Raw genomic sequence first — 23,540 nt, forward strand, 5'->3', positions numbered from 1 at the left:
TCAAATATTTGTTTATTTTATAATAATCAAAGTATTTAAAAAATATAACGGATTTTTTCCCTGTTTATATCTGATATAAATATCTCTGATATAAATAATAGAGATATGTTGCATCAGCGATCGTTAACGGTCGGCACACAAGTGACACCAATGTGACATCGTTGGTCATTAAAGTGTTGATGAGAAAATATTAATTCTTTCGTTTAAAAAATTATACTTCATAGTTCCCGCTATCACAAAATATTTTTCAAATGGTTAGGGATATTTCATCACGGAACAGCGCTTAGTTTCTTGATGTTTGCAGTACTGATATGATTCGACGCGCGCTTCCGTTCCGACCGGCAAGGCGCTGAAGTTACTGCGGAATCGATAAAGAGTTCAGAATGGAAGCCAGTCATAAACAGCTTATTTATCTTCGCAATAATCGGCCGCCGCGAGCGCTTGCGACGTGCGACAAATCGTTCTGGGGTTTCAAGTGAGTGCAAAAGAAAATTGGCCGTAAATATCACAGCTTATTGCAGCCTGACATCCGTTTCCTCGCACAATTAAACGGCTGAGGCACAAGTTAACGCGTTTCTTGCGCGACTTAACCTCCCGGAACGAAACCAAAGTGCGTGTCTGAAGGAGGACTCTTTGTCGATCTTACATCCTAATTTTGTATTGATTGTCTATTCATTTACTTGTTTTTGACGAGAAGAAATTTTTTTTTGTCTGGATAAATTTCTCTTCCGTTCAAATTTATTAATAATTCATTTATATGTAACTTTTGTGTATTGTGATGTTGAGTGTAATGAGGAAGAGGAAGCTCCGGTCAAAGCAAAATTTTCCACGAGTGCTGACAACTGAAAATGACGTTTTCTTGCAGCTGCAGATGATCAATGTTGGAAGGATGGTATTGCAGATCCATTGCCAACAACAATGCAGATGCAGAAGAAGAAGACGATGAGGAGAGTCCCGAGGAAGAAGTGCCTAACTATAAGGACCAGTATCGTAACCTCAAAAGGAAGCTGAAATTTTTGATTTATGTATGCAAGGAATATTTTGATATCCTAAAACACTTTTTCACATTATTTATTTTGTGACGAAATATGTATTATGTTGCAGGAGAATGAATGTTTCCAGGAAGCTTTGCGTTCCACACAAAGAAAACTGCTCAAGGTGAACAGGGACAAGAGTTTCCTATTAGATCGCCTGCTGCAGTATGAAAAAGTAGATGCGTCATTCAGCGAAAGCGATGAAACCGAATCGTCAGATGAGGAAATTGTTCGTCTCGACAATTCCAAGAGGTAAGGAAATTATATAATGATCTGATTGTGAAATAAAGGAAACTTTGTTTTAAACCAATGAGAAACTGTTCAAATAGTTTATCTACGACAATGCATTGTAATAATATGCAATATAATATAAAAAGCATTACCCATAAAATACAATTCTTATGAATTTCTTATTACATCAATATATGCAACTTTCAGGAAGAAAGTTGAGATGAATATCAACAATCACACTTCTCATCATTCGTCAATGGTCACAAAACCACTCAGCACTAGCAAGAAGAAAAGGAGTACGCCAAAAGTTGCTAAAACGAACAACATACCTGTAGTAAGTGCATTTAAATTTCATGTAATATGTTTAAAAGTCAATTTTTATTATAAGACTATTGTAATTGATTTTTTTTTTTTTACTACAGGTACAATCCTCGAATAATATGGTTCCGATGTCCTTGATGTCTGATGGACACATGACACCTGAGGAGGTAGAAAGACACTTGGAATCTCGTCAGACATATCTGGAACTTGTGCCAGAGAAAGCACCACCGACAGTTCCAACAGAAATGTTTAGTAATGATCCTTCCTTGGACAGGTAAGTTTTTTCTCTTTGTTGCTGATAAATGTTATTTTTTACCTCTTTTTGGATTTCTAATAAAAGTGAAATTATTAAAGTGATAAATTTTTTTAGTGAATCGAACGAAATTGGAGAACTTGAGACGTCGCCCAGTAATATGGGTGAAGATTGCCTCAGTGTGGACATGATGGCGGAGTGACAAACATTCGTTTATAGTTTACTCATTAATTATAAAGTGCACATATAGTTACATGGTTCTTTAAGATTATTTCACGCGACTAACTCAACTGTATCCAGTATAATATAATACAAATTTTTATACACACAATAATAAAGGATGCTCCTAACTTTAATCCCCTTTTCCAACTATACATCTGTGAATTATGATGCATCTGTCTCATGTTTCACACAGGCATTTGTTTATAAAAATTATTGCAGAAATTTCATTCTCGTGATGATTGAGAAAAGTAATTCAGTAGCCGACATTTTAGATAACATAATTTCAAAAATAGAAATAGAACTAGAACAGAAGTCATCGTTACACATAAACCAATCGGAGTTCGATGTTGCATTAGAAAAAAGGAACGAATTATCATCCGATTCGGTGGACATGAACTGTCGTATTTGTTACGACCCTAACCAAGAACTACCTATTATATACCCATGCAAGTGCAAGGTTCGAGAGAACAGTGTAAATAAAAATTCAATTACGCAATAAATTGGAGAACCAAGAATTAAAAATTTCTAAAGATGCAGAACATTGAACATTCACACAGTTCTTTATATTGCTTTTATTGTTTCATCTTTAATGAATTATAAATATTCCAATTTATGAACCGACTTCATTTTTTCGATCACATATATTTGAAGAGCGTTTCAATCGTATAATTACAATAATGATAATTTGGATTAGGGAACGATGGGCGCGATTCATCTGAAATGTTTGGAGCGATGGTTAGAAGAAAGCAATAGGAATAATTGTGAATTGTGCGGTCACGTGTTCCGGATGGAACGAACGCCTCGTTACAAGGTTTTTTGGTCTGTCGTAATTTGGTTGTGCCTGAATCAGAACGAGCATCAGATATATGTCCGCAATGTGAAGGCCGATCTACTCAGATGTCTTATAGTCACCCCAGTGACCATTGCGTGTTCCTATATCTGTGTAGTGGCTGCTGATTTTTATGCTATGAAGAATTACGACAATTTTCCACCCGCGCGATGGACCACCTATTCCCTACTGTCAATGATGGCGCTACTAATCCTGTCTTTCTTCGTTTGGATCTACATGGTGCTGCAATATCACCAAAAAGCATGGTTTTACTGGTGGCAGAAAACCAGTAGCGTAAAAATCGTCGACTTAATGCCGGAAAATATCGCTTTAATTAGAAACGACAGATGTGACGTGCCACAAGTCTGACAATAGATGCCAAAGATAATAGAGAAGTTGATTAGGAGGCCCGTCGTTTGATGGAGATCTTTCCACGACTCAGCTGCGATATGTAAATGCGCACTTTGCTGCTGTCCGATACTTTCTTCACCCAGATCTGAAAAAATATGTACCTTGCGAAGATGCGCGATTTATTTAAATGCTTCGAATACTTACCGCTTCGGTGCCGATTGCAGAAATGTTCGCCGCGAACCTATTAAGATCCTTGCCTTCGACATAGACAGGTTGACCACGATGGAACCTTTAATGAAATTCGACCAAAGGATCCCTTTATATTTAAGAGGAATCAAGTTTTAAATATAAATAGTAGAAATAAATCGAAGGTACCATCTTCGCTCATATAATAATTTCCCGTCCTCTATCCGAGTTTCCACCAATGGAGTCTCAGGCGGCTGTGATATATGTTGAGATGGAATATTTACCGCGTTGTAATGTGGTAAAACTACTGTAAATACAGCGTTACGGTTATGCATTAATTAAAAAAATTTATTTCTTATTCTTAATCTTTACATTGATTATACGTTCGCGCTTTTGCGTCTATGTACAAGGTGTCACAAAATTCGAGAATCAAAATACTGTAGCTCTGGAAAAAAAAACTAAATATTGAAAGTTATAAATGAAATTGGCTAGCTCGAAATTCTGTGAATTCTTGCACAAGGAACAGAGTCGTAGAGTGCGTTCCGTTTCACGCATGATGCGCATAATGCATCACTTATCCTTGCTCAACATTCGGTGAACAAGAACGAATGAAACGGAACGCACTCATAGACTTTCACTACTTAGTTTTCCAATATTCTGCTAGTATTTTGTATTTTAGGATACCAAGTAATGTGCACCTGGTTTGCGAATGGTGGCTGGCGCTTTTGCGCGATTGATCGCTTTTAAATCAAGTTCAATGTCTTTCTCATCCAATACGTAATTCAGTTGTGCGGGAGGCGGTTTTCGCCTTTTTTCTACTTTTTCAGGTACTGGGTCGTTAGGACGTCTGCGCAATTTTCTCGTCATTACTGGCTTCACCTAATTAAAAGATTAGAATAATGTTAATAAAAGATATATATGTATTACTTGAGCAAAGAAGATAAATCCAAACACCTCCATGGAATCACCAGTAAGTTCCATCGTATGACGGTCTGATTCGATCATTTTTCGCTTTTCCTCCATATCAGTAAGTAGATTTTCCTTAAGATCGATCTTTTTCTCTTCAAACTCTTTCGCTGCTGCTTTTTTCTCCAATATGTAATCGCGCTCTACCCATTCCGTCAGGTAATCTCGATAAATTATATTCAGTCTTAGTCTGACAAAGATAAAATCTCAATTAGTATGCATTCTATGCAAATAATATCAATAATAAGCGAGCAATTACCGTTCTTTATATTGTGCTTCCAATCGTTTTAGCTTACGATTGTATTCAGGATGCGTGCCCTCCTTCAACTGCTGCAGCTGTTTTTTCAAACTGGCTAATTTATCCTGGTACATTCTGAAAGATTAAACATTGAAATTTAATTTCTAGTGCTAAAATCATGTATATGTAACTTTGTAGGCTTACTGTTCTTTGATTTCTGTATATTCTTCGGATTTTCCCATGTCGGTTTCGCTCGCCTCCTCAGTATCTAAAAAGTTTCCGTTGACTTGGTTAACTTTTACAAATAATTCTCGATGCGTTACTTAAATTATATATTACTTAATATATTACGGGGAAGTTATAACTTGAAAATTACGAGCACAAAACCATGCGGGAAAAATACTTCTCGTGCAAACGCATATAATTTCTTTTCATTATCACCTTCATCGCTTTCATCTTGTTCCTCGGCATCCCTGTCCTCCTCCAGATACTCCTCATTATCTTCGTCGAGGTCATAATCGTCCTGACGATCGTACATTGTAGAAAACGGCGAGTCTTGATACGACATCGTCACACATATCTAAGCGATGCAAGCAGATGCAAGACGCCAACACTTCTGATCGCGAATCGCGACACACAACAAACGCTGCGGGTTAGGTTAGATTGGTTAGGTTAGTTCCTTTTTTTTACGTCACTTCTCTCCTGCGACTCTGCGACCTGCTGCGACTATCGCGAACACCAACCTCAGGTTCGATCAAAATGGCCGCCGCGCGATCTTGAAAATCGCTACGTTGGGCGCGTTCAGCAGACACAACTGTTGAGTCTCGTCTTATCAACAATCTGCGTTGATTGGTTGGTTCTAAAAGTAAGAGCCAATCACGTTCGATTGCTACTGAGCGGTTTGTTCTGCTGAACGTGCCCAAATGAGTTCAAGCGCCCGCCATTTTGTAAAAAATCAATATTTTTAAAATCGGCTACGACAAAGACTAGATTATAGTATCTATTTTTATTTTCTGTTTGATTTTTTTGTTTTACAATTAGATGATTTTTGACGAAGCGCCGCTGGGTACCGTCTTTTTTTACGGCACTCCGTAGACGACTCCAGTACTCCGTGAATTTGCAACATTTTTTAATAAAAAAAATTTTAAACATTCTTGAAAGTGTGTATTTTTAACTACAAAAAACCTTGACCCGACAATTCCAATAGTTCCCCTGAAAAAAATTCCCGAAAATTACCTTTTTTTTTCGTTTCTAGGTGTATTTTCCCCCTTAATGTTGAAAAAAATATGTAAATATAGTATATAAAAAATATTATTAGGCTACTATAAAATCCAAGCTCAGACCGTAAATTGTTTATTTAATATTGATTAATAATATTTTTGATAAAAAGGCTGCCTAGAATGGAAATATTAGTTTAGTTTTAGTTCAGACGATAGCCACATATACTTCTGAATAAGAAAATTTTAGCTTTTTGCGTTTCAGATACCTATAGAACAGCTAGAATTATTTACACCGTCTGTCATTTATACCTTCTAGTGACCAGAATACCTATAATATAATAGAAAGGAAAAGCATTTTTGTTATTTAAAAAATAAAAATAAAATTTTAAAATAAGGTGAAGTGAACATGCAAAGTTTAACGTTATTCACTTTCTTCGTTTCCCTATAAAAAATTCCTGCAAAATATATATTTTAAAGATCTTTTAAATCAAAATACCCCCGTAATAATTTTTTACATTCTCTTCCTGATGGAAGAGATTTTACCACTTCTCAATATAAATATAAATTTATTTTTCCATGGTTTCAATCGATTATTCCGGCGTTTTTATATTTATGATTCAATTAGATTATTGTTTATTTTGTTTATATTGTTAGGTGATTGTTTAATGTTTTAGTATGTTAAATGAACATTAATTATCCCGTTTCTTGATATTTATCTTCTTCTTTCGTAATAATCCGTTCCGAAGAAGACTAACTATAGTCGAAACATTAACCGTGTGCATTATTTGTATAATAAATTGTTTTTATTTTAATCCAATATCCCTATTTTGGTGCTCGTGATTTGGCAAATTTAATAAGAGTAAAAAGAACACTATAAACTATCTTTTTTTCTTGATAGTTAATATTTTACTATTATTATTATGCATTTAAATATTAAATTTAAATATTATGCCAAAGTTAATGTTTTTAATATGATTTTTTTTCTAGATGAAAAAGCATATTGGCCAGAACGGGAATTTCTAAACATTACATTTACAAATTTTAGTTTTTATGTTTCTAAATATTTATTTAATTAATTAATTTTATGTTTAATTTTAACGATACAAAAACTACGGAAGTACCTACATGATCATACGCGATTTTATGTTTAATAAAATTTATTTATTAATTTGCAATTTTTTTGTAAATATAATTGCAATATTTATAAATATAACAATTAAAACTCGTAAATATAAACATAAATGTAACATAGCGCATCGTCGGCACTCGGCGAGACATGAGAGGCCACCCGAAATGCGTAATGCGTGGCCTCTAGAGAGAAGGAAACAGCAGATCGTATGTCTGCTCTTCTCTCCCCGCAGTCCCCGCGCGAAGTTTGCCGAGTGCCGAGCGTACACGCGAGACGTTGTCGCTCATGTAAATAATATCTTTCTCGTGAACGAAAAGAAATCCTCTAACGGTTACAGAATGTGTGTGTTGCAAGCTGAATGTACGCCGAATTATTCTGTTTCTTCTCGTGTCGACTGCAACGAGTGGAATGGCCGAGATAAACCGAATAAACGCCGACCAAATGCCGTGCTGGACGCCGGCCGGTGGACGCCGCGCCGGTATCACCCTCCCGCCCCTCTCGGCTGTGATTTGACGGGTCTCCTGCAATGTGGCGTGATCGGTGAGTGAATTGTTGTGCATGGGAAATAAATGATTCGAAGTGCGATACATCCGAATCTTAGTAGAATCGTTGTCCCGCGTGTCGCGAGACGATAACCTCGGAATTCGCGTCTCCTGCCTCCGTTTCGATTTCTACTTCGAATGAGTGAATCGCGTGGAAAGACGCTTCGGTGAATAGCTCGAATCTCTCATTAAGCACGGGAATTAATAATCTATTGAGTAATTACAGAGAATGATCGCGCGTTTGGCGTTCTCATTTTGCTTGTCGCGATCGCGAACGATCGCGACGAGGGAGCGAGCTAATTGCTCCAAAATGCGTATGAACGTCGGGAGTGCGAATTAATGAGTTCCAAATGTGCGTTTACGAATACAATTCAGTTTTTCGTTAAAGAACAGGCACGTAATTCGCTCGTTCACGTAATTCGTCGTAAATGTTTCAAATTTATTCGTATGTATGCCTCTTTTTATTCCTCAAAACCTCTATTTCACAGAATATTTACGTTAAATTGTATCGTTTTATTTTTAAATTTCTTCGCGATCGTTCTCGCAACGCGGTGATCGCGCATATCATAAGAAACGTTGAACCGCCGCCGCCAAAATACTTAAAAATTATAAAACATTCTCTGTTGCTTGTTCCCCAAATATTATTCGTTTTGCTTACAAAATTTTACACAAACGAGTCGATTGCCTCGTATTTCGTGCTCTTATCTTGCAGATTTATTAGCAGGAAAAAGAAAGAACGCGTCAATTCGATCACGGTGCTTTAAAATGGAATTATTGCTACAAAATTTTTTTCTGATAGCTAATGCACTCTGTAGTACGTTACAAAGTCATATCTGATAGAATTTAATATTAACTATATAGACACTACAAAGCGCTACTCTGATTAATGTGCGCTTAATTAACGCGTTCTTATGCCGGCAGGTGAATACCACGAGAAAGTGAACGAGGTGGAAGAAGTCAGGGAAACCATTGGGTGATGACGGAGAAACTGCAAGGAATATCTCAATAATTCCATTATTACAGACTATCGAATCTGGGTAAATTCTTCTGACTAACCTTTCGTGAAGCCTCAAGGACCTGGAGGTAATAATTGGAAAATTTTGTAATTACTGCGCAGAAAAAAAGGAGTATTAAATCAAAACTTATATACTCAAATTATAACTATTCATTGTTTCGTATATACGCAGCTATCTATAATCTTCTTATAAGAATTTCAACTTTTTATTTTAATAAGAACATAAAAGAAATTGGCAATAAGTCCCTTAATTATTTTATTATTTTACTTTTATTTTAACTTTTTTTCTTGATTGAAATATAAAAAATGATTTTATTTAAGCAAGTTTTCCTCGCTTAACGCAATAGAATCTCATTTCAAGATTTCCAAGTTGAAACTACAGGTATTTTCGAATCAAGAATATTCCTTTTTTCTGTGTGGTCCTTTTTGCTGCATTAAAGATAAATAAATAAATAAATATCTTTACTTATCCAAACTTATTCAATCACTGTTCTATCATCGAAATGTATGAGTATAAATCTTTTATATAACTCCAAATTATTTTGTTATTCAATGGTAAATTTAATATTTAGCGTGAATACATATTACGTTGTCCTGATTGACCGTGATATAATTATGAGATGAACGAGATATGTATACATTTTGAAAATTCAGGATATTTTGGATTTTGCTCAATTAAACAAAAATTCACAAATTAATATCTTTTCTAAGCATAATCGTTAAATTCATGTAGAGAGATGAAATAACAGACAACAAGATTTGAGTAAATCATTTTACTAATATTTATTAATAAACATTTCATATAGATTATTTGAATTCATTATAATTTAATACATGTTGTTGTAATCGTCGCAATTACAGTTTATCGTTATTTACACTATTCAGTATAAAATGCGAGTTCGAGATTACATCATCGTCATCATCATTGTCACACCACTATGCTGTTTTATTATTAGTATTATTATTATTATTACGATTTTTCCCATTTCTTTCTTTTTTTTTCCTCGGACACTACCTGTCATCGATTAATTAATTATCAATGCTTGTACTCAGGAAAATGGGGGGGCAGTAGGGCAGTATTTTCGTTATCACTAGTGTTGTTGGTTAATTCTTTAGGGGAATCATTATTCATTATGTTACAATCTAGACTAAAGTTATCGTCTAGTGGGCGTTTGTTAATATTAGGCATGTGATTAACATCGATTCCACGAACTTCGCTTAGCGTTTGCAATTGTTGGGATTGAGCAGATTCGACTTCGGCGTTGCTGCCGGCGTCGTGGTTGTTTTCGGTTTGTGGGGGGGATGGATAATAGCCGCGCTGCTTGATTGGCAGTTGTTCCACCGGCAGTTGGTGTTGCTGTTGCTGTTGCTGCTGCTGCGCCTGTTGCTGCACCGGCATCGCAGGCGGCGGTGGTGGCTGCTGCGGCGGCCGGTGCTGCACTCCTCCTCCTCCTCCTCCATCCTCACTAGTCCACCGGGCTACTTGTTGTTGAGCTTGAATAAATGCATCACTAGAAAATAATAAGATTACACGAGCCCATTGGATCTAGTCCACCGCCACTAATGCTGCATTCGAACGCACGACGTAACAACATTCAGTAAATGGAGCCAAGTTGAGACCAGTCGACCCAGAAGCGGGAGCTGTATTGGTGTATACGTGATTATTTCCTAAGAGTTTTATAACCAGGCCACACACTAATGTATGATAAAAAGTTTATATTGCAGAATAAGAAGGGTTATAAGGCTGAAATTGATATAACAAATCGGCAAATGTTCTTACTTCTGAGAACTTTTGATTAATTAATAGCTGAAAAATTGGAGATATGGTGAACAAATTGTATAATTGTATTTGTCGATTTAATATTTTTATAAAATAAAAAATCTAAATTTTAAAAGCAATCAATTTAATAGTTAGAAGAATTATATATATAACTTTTCTGTTGATTGATATATTTTTTATGATTTTTATAATGATATTTGACTAGTTTTACACGCAGAATTCATTCGTTTTATACGACTTTATTCTAACTCCAATTAAATTCAAATTAAGCTCTTTAGAGGAAATATCACGTACACACGTTAATTGAAAAGTTAATTAAAACGTTTAAAGCGCGTGCGAAGCCTTGTGACTCATCACTACGATTGCTATTTTAATTCAACATTCCTTATACACATTATCGTCAAATATTCTAATAAAAAGAAATTTCAGATAAGGATAAGTGCATATACATCAATCACAATGTAGGTCATTTTATTGCGCGAAATAGATTAGAAAAAGTCTCTTACCATCACTTGAGAAATTGAGAAATTCATCTACTATAGTTTAACGAGTTTTTGCAATGCAGTACATACTAGAAGCGACATGCACGAGATTTGGTTATAATCATGAATTCTGTTAGATGTCCCAAATCTGTTTAGGTATTAATCAATTGTATGAAAGTTAATTGAAAATAAAAAAAAATTAGTTATAAAGCATAAATTATCAATATTTAATCTTTGCTATTGGAAGAAGAATATCTAATAGATTTGGGACGTATTTGTATCTCGAGTTCACTAGCCACGCGTGTGTGTTGTTATTGTTTCGAGCAACATTCATACAACGCAGAAGCAAATGAAAAAGCATGCAGACTTTCGTGTGCATTAGCTTCTCTCTGCAAAATGTCATACGTTGCATTATTTTTTCAACGAACTGCTTTATTAATTCAATCTGCGATGCAATTGCGAACGTTGCAACTGCGGAATTAAATATTGTATGCCGAGTCCATTTATACTTTACGTAGATTTCAGATTTTCCAGCCAATAGTATTGCGATTCTCACAATACTAACAATTTTCTGTTTTACGTATATATGCTGTTCTTGAATATCCGCGGTAACGGAAAAATCTTTCGAACAATTACAAATGTAACTTCGTCGAAATCTAAAATCCTGCTTTCTCTCAAGTTTTTATTAAATTGCGCCCTTTGTTAACGTGCGATACGACACACAATTTTTGTACATTGTTTTACAATTATTTTGATGTTAGCTTTATATTGCGATTTATATTTTCTTTTCGCAAACGACAACACATGCACCATCCTTATCTGAGATATATATGTGAGTTATCGTGTGGGAATCGTGATAGAAGGAGTGATACAGATGTGAGCCGAATAACATGTCTCGGTGACAGTGAATAATATTGCTACTAGTGAAGCCGTAGGATTTTTCGTGACGCAGAGTCTTGCAATACCTTTCACAATCGGGTGTTTCACCCCTAGTATTTGAGCCTCTGTCAGGATCGGCAGTTTCATAGATACCCTCGTCCTCGGGGTGCATTTGATGGGAGTGTTGATGGGTGTGTTGATGGTTGCCGTAAGGACTTCGGGACGTCGGCTGACGGTATCTACCGTAGACGAATCTACTAGTGTCCTCGTCGCGGCCGCGGCTACATCTTCTGCTTCTACGTAGGAAATCCAACCAATTCCTGCATAAGTTCCACGGGCTACGCGACACTTTCATTCGCGCTGAGAATTTTACACGCTATTCGGAATTTAATTCCTGTTCCTTGATACTTGAGAACTTAATTTAGAGATATTACATATATAAAAGTTAATATTTATATAAAAAATACTCGGGTGATTTATCCCTATATCTGTTCCATCTTTTTTTGTACAATTAATGAATTATCTGTATGTTCTTTATATATAACGCATAATGTAATCATTAATTTTTTTCTGTGTTTTCTAGAATGCAGCAACAGCAACATTCACACCTGGTACCTGGTATCGGTAAGTCAATTTTACTTGTCATTAAAGAATTTATGTACAATTCTGCTGCTATTTGGCGCCTCATTAATATTTTAATTGTATCACAATTATTATTATAATTAAGCTCATTACGACGATTATTTAGTTAGTATAAACAGACTCCGCATTTTATGCCTTGGATAAATTTTCTATGCATGAATACTTCATGATTTATTACCAAGTGTGTATCTCTTTCTCGTTATTCTTGCGCGTGTTTTACTGTAATCTACGGTTTCGCAAAACATCGAATATAGTGTCTGATATACATAAAATAAATGCGTCGAGTCTGACAGCCTTCTGATGCGCAAGATAGAAAGCAGAATAAGATAATAAGTTAACCCTCTCATCCTATTACAATTATTTCCATTACTTTGATACAAACTGTATCAATTTGGATATTTTTTCGTTTTTATTTCTTGCTTTTTATATACTTACTTTAAAATACGGAATATCATAATTTTGCATATGTGATTTTTTATGAAAAGTTTACTTTTAACTTAGTTTCTGAGAACTAGCGATGAAAATATATACATAAGTAATTAGGGGGAGAAAAAGAATACATGATATTCTTGATTATGTAGAAATTCTACATAAAAATTACATTCAAGTACATTCAAGTTAACGAGTTAGATAATAAAATTGATATAAATTTAAAAGTGTAATTTATATATTTAGAAAAAATATTTTTATGGCAATTCGCCATTGCAATTAATTGACGTATGAGAGGGTTAAGGTAATAAGTTGGCGAAAGAGAAGATAGTAAGCGATTCACAGTGAGAGTTATGGCAGCGTGTGAAATGTCTGCTGACAATAATTGTGATTAACAAAGTATGAAGAAGCTCAAACGTATTTAGCCAATCGTTTCGATAAGAATACACCTTTGAATGTCTAATTTACAAAGTATTGCTAAAAGGTCTAAGAATATTTTTCGTGTACTGTAATAAACATCCTCATAATTCGAAATTATTATCTTAATGTTACTTCGAAATTAACGCTCATTGTCTGAATTGGGTTTAAAAGCTTGTTTGTTATAAGCGCGTATATTTTTCTCTCATAAGTTCTTACCCTTGTGATGACTCGCTACAAACAGAAGAATCGACTCTGTAGTGTCGGTCCGGCTCGCCCTCGGATGTTCGAATCTCTTCGGACCCGCTCGGACTCATCTGGCCAGTCATGTAGGGTCTGATGACAAGATTAATCATTGATATTTTTATAATTTTAAAAAGAAATTCAGAACTTATAAAAATCAAGCGGCCAACGAGTATATATGCTAAAATCAAAGAATCTATAGTTCCAAGGGCTTCAAAATCTATTTTGTGATCTAAAATTTTAAAATCGATATTTAAACGATATCGAAAACCGATATTTAAATATCTTGTAAATCGAAGAATTATCTGAAGGATCTAAAATTTCGCGAAGCACGAAAGAAATACTGGATATATATATAAAGATCTATATACCTTGCGGTTGCTCGGTGCTCGAGTTGACGAATGAGATCCTCGAGATTACGTATGCGAATGGTGCCGCACGGCGGCTGCAGCTCCACGTCGTCCTCTTCTTCCTCTTGCCCGTTGTCAATACCATTGTCCTGGCCATCGGTGTCCTTGCGGTACATATCAGAATAGCCGACCACGGCCAGTGACTTACGTAGCGCATCGTCGTCAAGAAGATTGCTACTGCCCGATGGGGTACTCACGAGATCGCGACGACTCGCCGCGGTCTTCAGCGCCTCGAGTAAGTCCTCATGATAGCCATCCAGCTGATTTAACTGGTTCAGCTGGTTCAACTGGTTCATAGTTCTTCCCACGTGCTCCGCGCCTCCTAGTCCTGGCAAAGACGTGACTCGAGTTACCGCTCCATAAAAAGAGGACTTTTTTTCGGTGGTGCAGTTTGCGTTAATCCTTTTGTGCGCAAGTTTCCTTTTGTCTCCCTTTCCATTTTTTTTCTCGAGATTAATAAACTCCTCTTGCGTGCACATTCGTGGATTGATATTTTATGATATTTTATCATTGATATTTATTACTAATATTTGTTTTATTAATCTATTTCCTTACTAGATGTTATAGGAGACAAAAATTATCCTATAGTAGTTTATTTGCACATAGTAAAATGTAAACTCGAAATCTGAAGGTAATCAGCGCACAAAAGAGTTAAGTGATAAAAGCCTTTAAAAAGATCCTTTTATGACAGTTTTGTATTAACCCCTTATATCTTAGGATGATATTAACCATAGCTCGTCACATTCCGGTCCAGTGAATCGCTAAACGTTTCTCGGTTTTCTTTTTCTTATAATAAGTTCAGTTTAAACTCAAATCATTTTCTTGATCTGATACTAGTATAAACATTTTATTCATCTTACTCCATATTTCCAATTCTTACACTACAAGCTTAAAAATATTAATTAGAATGAAAATGACAATATGACAAGTCGAGCAGTCTCACAGACCGGAGTGTGGCGAATTAAGGATTCGAAAATAAGTGTGGCCAGCTAGGGTTAAATCCCAAAGTAAATGTTTTATAATGTTAGTATTTATAACTACATATGTACTGAACTTTGCTAGTCGTTTTTTTTCACTTGACGATGAAAATGAAGTATAGGTGAATCACTGATTTATAAAGGGTTAACGTTCGTGAAGAATCGATGCAAGAAGTTTGAACTCATAAGGAATCGAAAGACAACCGAGCATGTATACGCAAGATTGTGGATAGTTTTTTTTAGACTCGACTGCTTGGAAAGTGAAAGTTTAAGGTATATTTATACAACACATATAAAGAGTAGAAAAATTATTTTTTTTTATTAAAAAATATTCATATAAATATACGATATATATAGCTGAAGTATACTTCGCTTTTTTTTCGTTTTGCGATAATATCTCGGCTCTCGGTGGTCTGATCAGGGCGAACTTTAATTAGAAATCTTAAGAAGGCTTATCATTATCTGGTAAGTAAACCACTAGAAAAGAAATTGAATAAAAATTAACAAAACGGCAGCTGTTATTAAAAAAAATTCAATAATAGCAAATTTTTTTTTTTTTTTTTTTAATAGCTGCCGTTTAGTTAATTTTTATTCAATTTCTTTTCTAGTGGTTTACCAGATAATGATAAGCCTTCTTAAAATTTCTAGTTAAAATTCGCCCTGATCAAGACCACCGAGAGCCGAGATATCGCAAAACGAAAAAAAAGCAGAGTATACTTCAGCTATATATATCGTATATTTATATGAATATTTGTTAATAAAAAATATAATTTTTCTACTCTTTATATATTGTACCAATATATCTTAAAATTTCACTTTCGCACATTTATTCAGTTTGTCACAAAATATTGTCAAAAACAAGAACGATTTTTCGACAATCTGACCCTATAGTCCCTATAGCCCCTATAGTCCCCTTAAAGTATATAGAAACTAGAAACAGAATATTGATACTGAGTAAGATTAAATAAGATTGGTTATTACTCAAAATGATTTTGGATTAAAAGTAATAAAATTAAAATATTTGGAGAAAAGCTTTAGAAAATTCCTTTTTTTGCCATGATTTTCTACTATTGCAACATCGTATGATTATTTATATATTGTTGAGCTACAAGTTCGGCTATAAGCTATCGCTTGATCTTTCGGCTCGCCAAAATTCGAACTTCCTTCAGCTATTCTTTACGAGATATCGTGAGTCATCATGCTCACTTGTTGTGTTACAACTATCAGGCATTACAATACCGTAACCACCGTGTTTCTTTAAAATTCCCTTCTCAGGCAACTTTGTGAGACTGTTTGGTGGGAGATCAATGAAAGAGACAACCTCCTCTGCTCCCGTACCTCCATCTTCGTCCTCCATGCCGAGCCTCTTCGGCTGCGGTTTATGCTCCCTGAAAGATCGAACAGATCTACGTCGATGTTCCTTTTTATCAGCAATACCCTGTTAACTTTTATCTCCGCAAAAATAAATGTGCAGAAACTTAATCGTGTTAATCTTTTAAAAGTATTAGAACATAAAATAAAAATAGATCTTGAATTTTAAACTCTCGTGTCCTCCAATATTATAATTGTTCTTTATAATAACATTATTTTATAAACCGAAACAAGCTAAAGATAATACGAAATTTATAGATTCCGTGGAACACTGTTCAAATATGACAACAAATATCTCACACACACATATACACGCACACGTACATATGGATCTTTTAGTAAATTTTAGTTATTGCTAGCATTTTTCTCTTTTTTCCTAATTAAATAAGTATTTAAATATGACAATGATTGATAAGAGACAAATCATTTAATTGTAGATAATGGTTTTTATCTTCAGTAGAGAGACATAAATTTTGAAACTTTGATATTATAATATATAGTCGTGTGGGCATTTGCAATAATTGCTGCAATTTATAGATTGTCCACCATGTTTTTTAATAATTGCAGTAACTATTGCAATTATCCTGTCATTGCTTGCTTGCATCTGATTGCGAGAATGGACGGTGATATAATATTTAATGATATTTTTGCGATGAAAGAGATGCTAAATGAAAAATCAATTTTTCAATGAGTGTCTTGAAGGGGGTTCAATGTATAATTAACGACTGACGATATTTAGCTGTATAATACATAATCTCCCAGATTCATCAATCATCTTCAAGAATTAAAAGATGTGGCGATAATACTGGGATACTCTGTATAAGTGCATCTATTACCATGCAATAAACAAAAAATTACAGCGGGATAAAATAATTAACATTGTAGTGCGATGGACAGCAATAAGCATGCGAGGATCGAATTATTCATATTCAGTTCGACCGCAGCGTGTGTGTTGCAAAGTCAGCTGAATTATTAAAAACGTGATTGTGCAGAAAATGGTTTCGTGCGAAATACAAGAAGAGAAATCCAGAGCCGGATTAATAAACATAATTACATACAAAGAAGAATTTTGACTCTCTAGATTGCCAAAAATTTATGAAGCTACAATTACAATAACCGCAACGCGAATTTTTTTATATTTTTAAGACGTAGGTGGATCGCCGATCGAGAATCGCAACGATCATTAGCAAAATTATGATCCAAGTAAGGAATAACAATTATTAAGACTCTACGGATGCACTGTACAAAATTTTGGACGAATATTAATAATTTTAATTTCCGCCGAATTTTAATTATTAATTGTTATATGGGTAATTTACTGATTTTTTATGGTTAATTAAAAAAAAGAATGTTTTAATTTTATTAATTGCAATAATTTCGTCAACTAAGGAATGCCATCAAGATAGATTTCTATCTTTTTTCCATTAGATTGTTTTTGAGAAAGATGGTAGAAATAATTCCTTGATTGGATCAAACCTGATAATTAAACATGATGGCGACACACATGAGACTTACTTGACTCTTGGCTCGTCGACGGCGATGACGTTATTCGGGTGTCGAAACAGCACGCGCTGGGTCTCGCCGCGGCTAGAAATATACTAATATAGGCATGCCGCGGCTATTCTTATTAACCCTCAACTACCATGTGCACCGTTTGTCTAACTCGCCTTTAATTTTGACTCTGTTAAGAAACGTATTTCTCCTTCCATTCTTATAAATACGTAACCACGATATTTATTTTCCTATTTTTGAAATTTAGTTTATGAAATGATATACTATCTCGCTTGTTAGAGGATGACGTGCGTACTGAAATTGCAATAAAATTTTATAGAGAATACAATTTTTATATGAATTTTCTCTTTTCTTTACAAAGTAACTAATAAGTTTGTTTGTTATAATTAGTTCTGTTCAGTTATATTAAGCTACACAAATTACATTGAAAATTTATCAAGAATTATTTTGATGATCAAAAAATATCCTAACTAATAAAAATTTCAGACAAATTTAAATAAAGATCTTGGCAATTATCAATCTAGCAAAAATAAATGGAATTGCAAATTGAATTGAATAATTGTTACCTGTTTAAATGAAATTATTTCTACACAAAGCATCAGCGCTGCACTTTTTGTAATAATTGAGGGTTAATAAAATTCTGTTAGTGTAATGCTATCTCTTTCACTTCCGGGATAAAAAAAATTGATCGAGCAAGGCTCGTAATTTTCTGTCGTTCGCGCGCTTCGATTTTATTATCAAGATAAACGCGAATAATAGTTAAATAAATATAAGTGTATGGTTTATTACAAGATCTATTTCGTCAATTTCCGACTATTAACTTAAAATCTCAGGATGAGATTTATAAAACGCTTCAACTTAATGTCGTAATTTAAATTATTATCTCTAATATACCGAGATAAAATCCTTTTCTAAAAAGGAGATGTGAAGTTTATTGTTGCCGCTTTTCCGCGATGCCGATTGGTTTTCTTGCTGCGCTTACTTCATTTATTGCAGCTGTCATTGTATATTTTGACAGTTGTGTATAATAGGGTTAATAGTGAAATGTTAAAGATAAATAGCGCGCGCGTAGCGCGCGTCTGCAGTGTCTAGTTTTATAAAAAAGAGATTTGTCTCATAAAAATATATAATTTTACTTTTCTATATATGTATAATAATCCATTGTATCTGCACATTATTTTGTAATTCTTTAAAGATACTTTATATTTAGGGATCTAAAATGCAATTAACAGTTATCAGGAAAATTATTATAAAGCGCATACTAAAGCTTATGTAAAGTTTAGGAGTCGAGATTTACCTGAAATAAAAAGGTATCGAACTCCAAAATTGCATTAACATTTCAAGCAAACTTTAGCTCACTTCTTACAAAGCAGCTCGCGCATTTTCAATAATATAAGCGTAACTTTATACAGGACAGGCCAAAAATACTATCGTAAATTGATATACGTAAAAAAAGGATTGAAAATTGTTTCATTAAAAAATATTATAAAACTTATTTTGAATGTGAGCTAGTCGATTACCGATAATTTTTGGCCCTTCTTGTAGCTGTCTAAATTACAAAAATATACTGCGAACTTCGTTCGTCGTTATGTTATATAATAACAATGCCTTTCGAAAACGATCGAACGACAGAAGCATCTCGAGCTGCGATAAGTCCTACATCATACATCGATAAACGCATGATGCTCAATTAACATTTGTGGGACGAATTCTGGGATATTGTAATGGTTTAAAAAATATATATATTTAACATGCACTTCTCAAAATTTGCCGATTGTGTAAGAAATTACGAAGAGTATGATGAAAAATGAGATAAGATGTAAGATGTAATGGGATGCTCTTATTACTAATGTACATTCTTGTTAATGTAATAATTACTAAGCAATTCTATTATGATAATCTATATGGAATTTTTAACTAAAGAACGATATTGCTGTTATAGTTGAACGAAAATATTGAAAATATAAAAATCGTGAAGATTATCTCGTTAGCAGTTTGCTTAAAATTTTTAATCTTTGACGACTGTTAAAATTTTTAGAATTGAATCTTTACTTCGAATATTAGAAATTTTACTTCAAAAACTTGGTTTTGGTCAGTTTTCTGTATATTTCTGTATATTTCTTGCAAAGCTCGTCAATTTTTGGCAAGCTCTTCCAACGTATTAAAATACTCCTGTAATTCAGAATAGCCAGTGGTTAGTAAAATAAGCAACGAAATGACCGCCGTACCTGTACTGAGGCATGCTGCCGAAAGTGAGGATCTTGTTGTGAACCGAGTCCAATGCTTCCGCATGATGATTACCGGAAACGCCGCTGTAAGTTTTCGGCTGCGGCTTCTTCGAGTATGGCGGGTCATACTTTTGGACGGTGCTCTTCCTTCTGTCAGAAATTTGCCGATTATGCATAGTATGTCACTCCATATCGCGGGAAAAAGTGATAAAGCGCATGCAAGCTAGCGGAAGAGTATTTGTTCGAAAAGTGCGGATAATTTTCGAGGATTTTAACGATGTTAAAAGGGATTATATCATGGATATTGCATGGATCGATTAATATTGTTATTAATTGTTAGCATAACGGCCAGTGTATGATTTAGTTTAAAGTTAATTACAAAACAATTTCATCTAATTAATTAATAACGAAGAGTTACCTGGAGTAACTGGTGTAGAGTACCGAATTTGTTTTATAGAGACATAAATAGAAAATATAAACGTTACTAACATACGAGAGTTCAAAAAGTTTGACGATACATAAAAAATTAGACAAATTAAAAATTTAAATTTAAAAACAAATGTAACAGTTTATGTAACAGAAATTTAATACTAAATTTTCTTATATATTGTAAAATTCTTTTTAAATTACGTATTGAAATAACAATTATTCTATAACATTAACACGATATTGATCAAATGTTAATCATAATCCTCATTGATTAATGTCCATCACTTTGCAATATAACTTATTAATATTCAACAATGTCCAATATTTTGCGACGATTGTTATTTATTTATCTTGACACACGAGTCCATCGATGCAAATAAACATGGTGTCGATAATCCCTCTTAAACTGGCGGATGAGGTTCATCAGAGTCTACATACATAATTATCTGTGATCAAAATATTATTACAGATATTATATAAGCATTGTAAGCGAAATTTGCGTTTGCTCAACGTTCGATTTACATTCTTGTTATGGAAATCGACGGATCCTCTTGACATGCAAAACTTAATTCCGAAGCAAAACAGATAACCAGTCAATTGGTACATTTGCAGATACCCTTACAGGGATCACCCTCCACTGCAGTACCCATTAACTAATAATCAATGAAAGACAAATATTAAGTTTAACTCTAAACAGCATGAAAATGTAATAGTAAAGAGAGGTCTTGAAAATATTTAGCAAGATAATATTATCGCTTTTATTTATAATGCCGTGTTTTGATTATATAAACTGTTTTTAAAATTATTATTACAAAACTGAAACTATTGTAATATTTCCAAGAAAGAAAGATATTGTATATATGCTGCTTCGGGTTAAACGAATAAGAAATAAGTTAAGTTTAATAGTAAATAGAATTATAAAACATGGATATTACGTTTCTGAGTACTACAAATATTTTTTCTTGTTATATAAAAATAAATATCAATTTTAAAGTGTGCAATTGAATGAAAAATATTTAAATACTTTAGATAATATTAGACAATATTGATATAATTGTCATATTTAAGTACTAATTATTGTGCTTAAGGGTAAACTTTGTAATATTTTGCATATGCAATTCCTCTTATCATTAGCAAAGGGAACGAAAATTAAAATCATGATGGAAAAACATATCAAAGAGAAGTAGTAAAAAAATACAAGGTAAAAGATATTGAAGTCTAATGGCATGAATATATGCATGTGCATGTGCATATGTATAAATGCGTAAAGAGAGTTGCGGAAAGATCGTATGCTAGTAGCAAAGTTTTATTCTTCGACGAATTTGTAATCAAATATCTTAGCAAGCAATTTAATCGAAACTTCTATTTTTGCAGTAGTCCTTGAATTAATTTTTGCAAAATAAAATTTACTAACAATAAGATGAAAACGATTTGTTTTGTGAAATTTAATTCTGTAAAATATATAAGTTGTTAAGCGTTATAATTTAGGACTCTTTAAAAATGATTTAAAGAATATAAAGATTACATTAGGTACTGAAAAATCGAGCTTCATCGATAGAAGAGAGAGAGAAAGAGAGAGAGAGAGAGAGAGAGAGAGAGAGAGAGAGAGAGAGAGATTAAATATATTATAATACAAAGGCTATCAACTGATTATCTTAAAAAAGACGTAATTGTATATCATGTAATTAAATTAAACAAAAATGAAATAATAAAATTAGATTTTAAGATTTTGTTGCACATTACTGAACATGAAAGCAACATCAAGCAGCAAAATTAAAAATTTGCTGAAAAAAGAAGCTGCATTGCAAATTTCTCGAAGAACAGCGTGCCACTCGTAATGTGCATACACTCCTTCCATTCCTTGCAGTATATACGGAAACAAAGAGAGAGAGAGTGAGAGAGAGAGAGAGAAGGAGACAAGAAAGATGGACAGAGAAAAAGAGAAAAATAAAAAAAGAAGGACATAGAAAAATTCTATTTGTGTATGTTTCTGCACACTAACCTGAGACAGAGGGAGAAGTTTTTATGTACTACGACTGACCTGTAGCAGAGAGCCATTAGAGCAAATACTACGAAAACACCCCCTACCACCGACATGAGCATACCAACTAAAAATACAGTGTTAGAGCCGTGGTAGTTCTCTGTATGCGTATTGTATGTATGTAATTCGTCGTCATCACCGTCATCATCATCATCATCATCATCATCATCATCATCATCACCGTCAGATGTGGCGGGCCATCGTTTACGCCGTCATAAATGGATTATTATTTGTTCATTTATTATATTTTTGTTTTGCGAAACGAGGATTTACACCATCGCAGTTTACGCAGTGCAGGAGGGTGGTTCGATTCGGTATTTTCGTATCCGAGCGTCCCACAGCATGCAGACAGACAGAGATGGCAGACAGAAACAGACAAGAAACAGAGAAGCCAATATCAGCACGTGAAGAGAGACATACATCCATATATGTATATTATTATATACGTAGACAATTACGATCTATGATATGGAGTATTTATTCTTAAAGTAATGCAACTGAAACTTTACTTACATTATTAAAATTACAAATACAATATAGTACAATAAAAAATTAAGTGCGATTTATTTCGATACATATATAGTATTATATTTTGCGGGATACTCTCATTATTATAATAAATATAAGAAAGTAAATTTCGAGTTGCATTTTAGAATAAACATTCTTTGCAGCATTACCGAATTATTAAAACCTTGTAACTCAACAAATGCAGAAAGCTGACAAAAAATGCAGACACGTCACGTTCGGTTTTGTGTGGAATTCATTTGCGCGCTTCAGCAATAAAAATAAAAGTCTGCAAGAATTTGAAGTTACAAAGTTTCATAATTAGGGCAATGATATATTCGAGAGATTTTCAGAATCTTGATTCTCAGATCTGAAAATCTATGTATCCTAGTTATCAGACTTAAATCTCAAACGTTTAGAGATCCTATGAATAATCTGTATAGATTCATAGATCCGTAAGATTTCAAGAAACTATGGAGTTCAACATCCAGGGACTGAAATCTGTGGATCTCTCAGTATCCAAGAATACGAAGATCCAAAGACGGTTAGATCCGTGGATTTCAAAGTCTAAGGATCGCTTAATCTTAGAACCCTGCTCTCGCATTCTCTCTGGAAAAATGCAGGTCTATTAACCCTTTCAGTTTTAAATATTTCTTTTT

At 34.0% G+C, this 23,540-nt stretch overlaps 5 protein-coding genes across 23 annotated transcripts in view; 3 read left to right on the top strand and 2 right to left on the bottom strand.

The window, feature by feature from the left end:
• The first annotated feature begins 252 nt into the window (after positions 1–252).
• On the top strand, positions 253–2,195 carry LOC112463034. Of its 2 annotated transcripts, none has more exons than XM_025029192.1 (6): positions 253–610; positions 866–1,025; positions 1,105–1,286; positions 1,473–1,599; positions 1,688–1,860; positions 1,957–2,195. In XM_025029192.1, exons 2-6 carry the CDS (start codon positions 879–881, stop codon positions 2,039–2,041), a joined length of 714 nt encoding a protein of 237 aa, XP_024884960.1. In that variant the 5' UTR covers positions 253–610; positions 866–878; the 3' UTR covers positions 2,042–2,195. The 2 variants fall into 2 exon arrangements, with proteins under 2 accessions (XP_024884960.1, XP_024884961.1); XM_025029193.1 differs by having other exon boundaries at positions 253–475.
• Positions 2,196–2,291: 96 nt separating this feature from the next.
• Positions 2,292–3,280, top strand: LOC112463036 (E3 ubiquitin-protein ligase MARCH2-like). Its single transcript, XM_025029194.1, has one exon. It carries the CDS (start codon positions 2,762–2,764, stop codon positions 3,257–3,259), a length of 498 nt encoding a protein of 165 aa, XP_024884962.1. The 5' UTR covers positions 2,292–2,761; the 3' UTR covers positions 3,260–3,280.
• LOC112463033 (sin3 histone deacetylase corepressor complex component SDS3) lies at positions 3,204–5,307 on the bottom strand. Of its 2 annotated transcripts, none has more exons than XM_025029191.1 (8): positions 5,073–5,307; positions 4,836–4,899; positions 4,653–4,766; positions 4,382–4,583; positions 4,126–4,306; positions 3,617–3,731; positions 3,446–3,530; positions 3,204–3,386 (listed from the first exon to the last, which is right to left on the bottom strand). In XM_025029191.1, the coding sequence occupies exons 1-8, from the start codon at positions 5,197–5,199 to the stop codon at positions 3,291–3,293; spliced, it is 984 nt and encodes a 327-aa protein (XP_024884959.1). In that variant the 5' UTR covers positions 5,200–5,307; the 3' UTR covers positions 3,204–3,290. The 2 variants fall into 2 exon arrangements, with proteins under 2 accessions (XP_024884959.1, XP_024884958.1); XM_025029190.1 differs by having other exon boundaries at positions 3,617–3,734; positions 5,073–5,305.
• Positions 5,308–9,301: 3,994 nt separating this feature from the next.
• The window catches only part of LOC112463016 (disintegrin and metalloproteinase domain-containing protein 11), a 40,669-nt gene continuing 26,430 nt past the window's right edge, over positions 9,302–23,540 (bottom strand). For 2 of the 17 annotated variants that reach the window (XM_025029154.1, XM_025029153.1), the window contains exons 19-26: positions 22,339–22,477; positions 19,908–20,057; positions 17,683–17,754; positions 16,036–16,184; positions 13,781–14,147; positions 13,386–13,502; positions 11,765–11,974; positions 9,302–10,048 (exon numbers count right to left, since the gene is read on the bottom strand). In XM_025029154.1, the coding sequence (XP_024884922.1) occupies positions 9,574–10,048; positions 11,765–11,974; positions 13,386–13,502; positions 13,781–14,147; positions 16,036–16,184; positions 17,683–17,754; positions 19,908–20,057; positions 22,339–22,477 (1,679 nt within the window). In that variant the 3' untranslated portion in view covers positions 9,302–9,573. Of the gene's footprint in view, positions 10,049–11,764; positions 11,975–13,385; positions 13,503–13,780; positions 14,148–16,035; positions 16,185–17,682; positions 17,755–19,907; positions 20,058–20,660; positions 22,478–23,540 lie in introns of those variants that run through there. The other 15 variants (XM_025029160.1, XM_025029157.1, XM_025029163.1 and 12 more) reach the window with 14 other exon arrangements.
• Positions 11,981–23,540, top strand: part of LOC112463019 (centrosomal protein of 131 kDa-like) — a 63,909-nt gene continuing 52,349 nt past the window's right edge. Inside the window, exon 1 of the mRNA XM_025029173.1 lies at positions 11,981–12,302. Coding sequence (XP_024884941.1) covers positions 12,263–12,302 — 40 coding nt within the window. The 5' untranslated portion in view covers positions 11,981–12,262. The remainder of the gene's footprint in view (positions 12,303–23,540) is intronic.

This window comes from Temnothorax curvispinosus, unplaced genomic scaffold (genome assembly GCF_003070985.1).
Source record: "Temnothorax curvispinosus isolate PA1 unplaced genomic scaffold, ASM307098v1 QBEX01012990.1, whole genome shotgun sequence".
NCBI classification, from domain to species: domain Eukaryota; kingdom Metazoa; phylum Arthropoda; class Insecta; order Hymenoptera; family Formicidae; genus Temnothorax; species Temnothorax curvispinosus.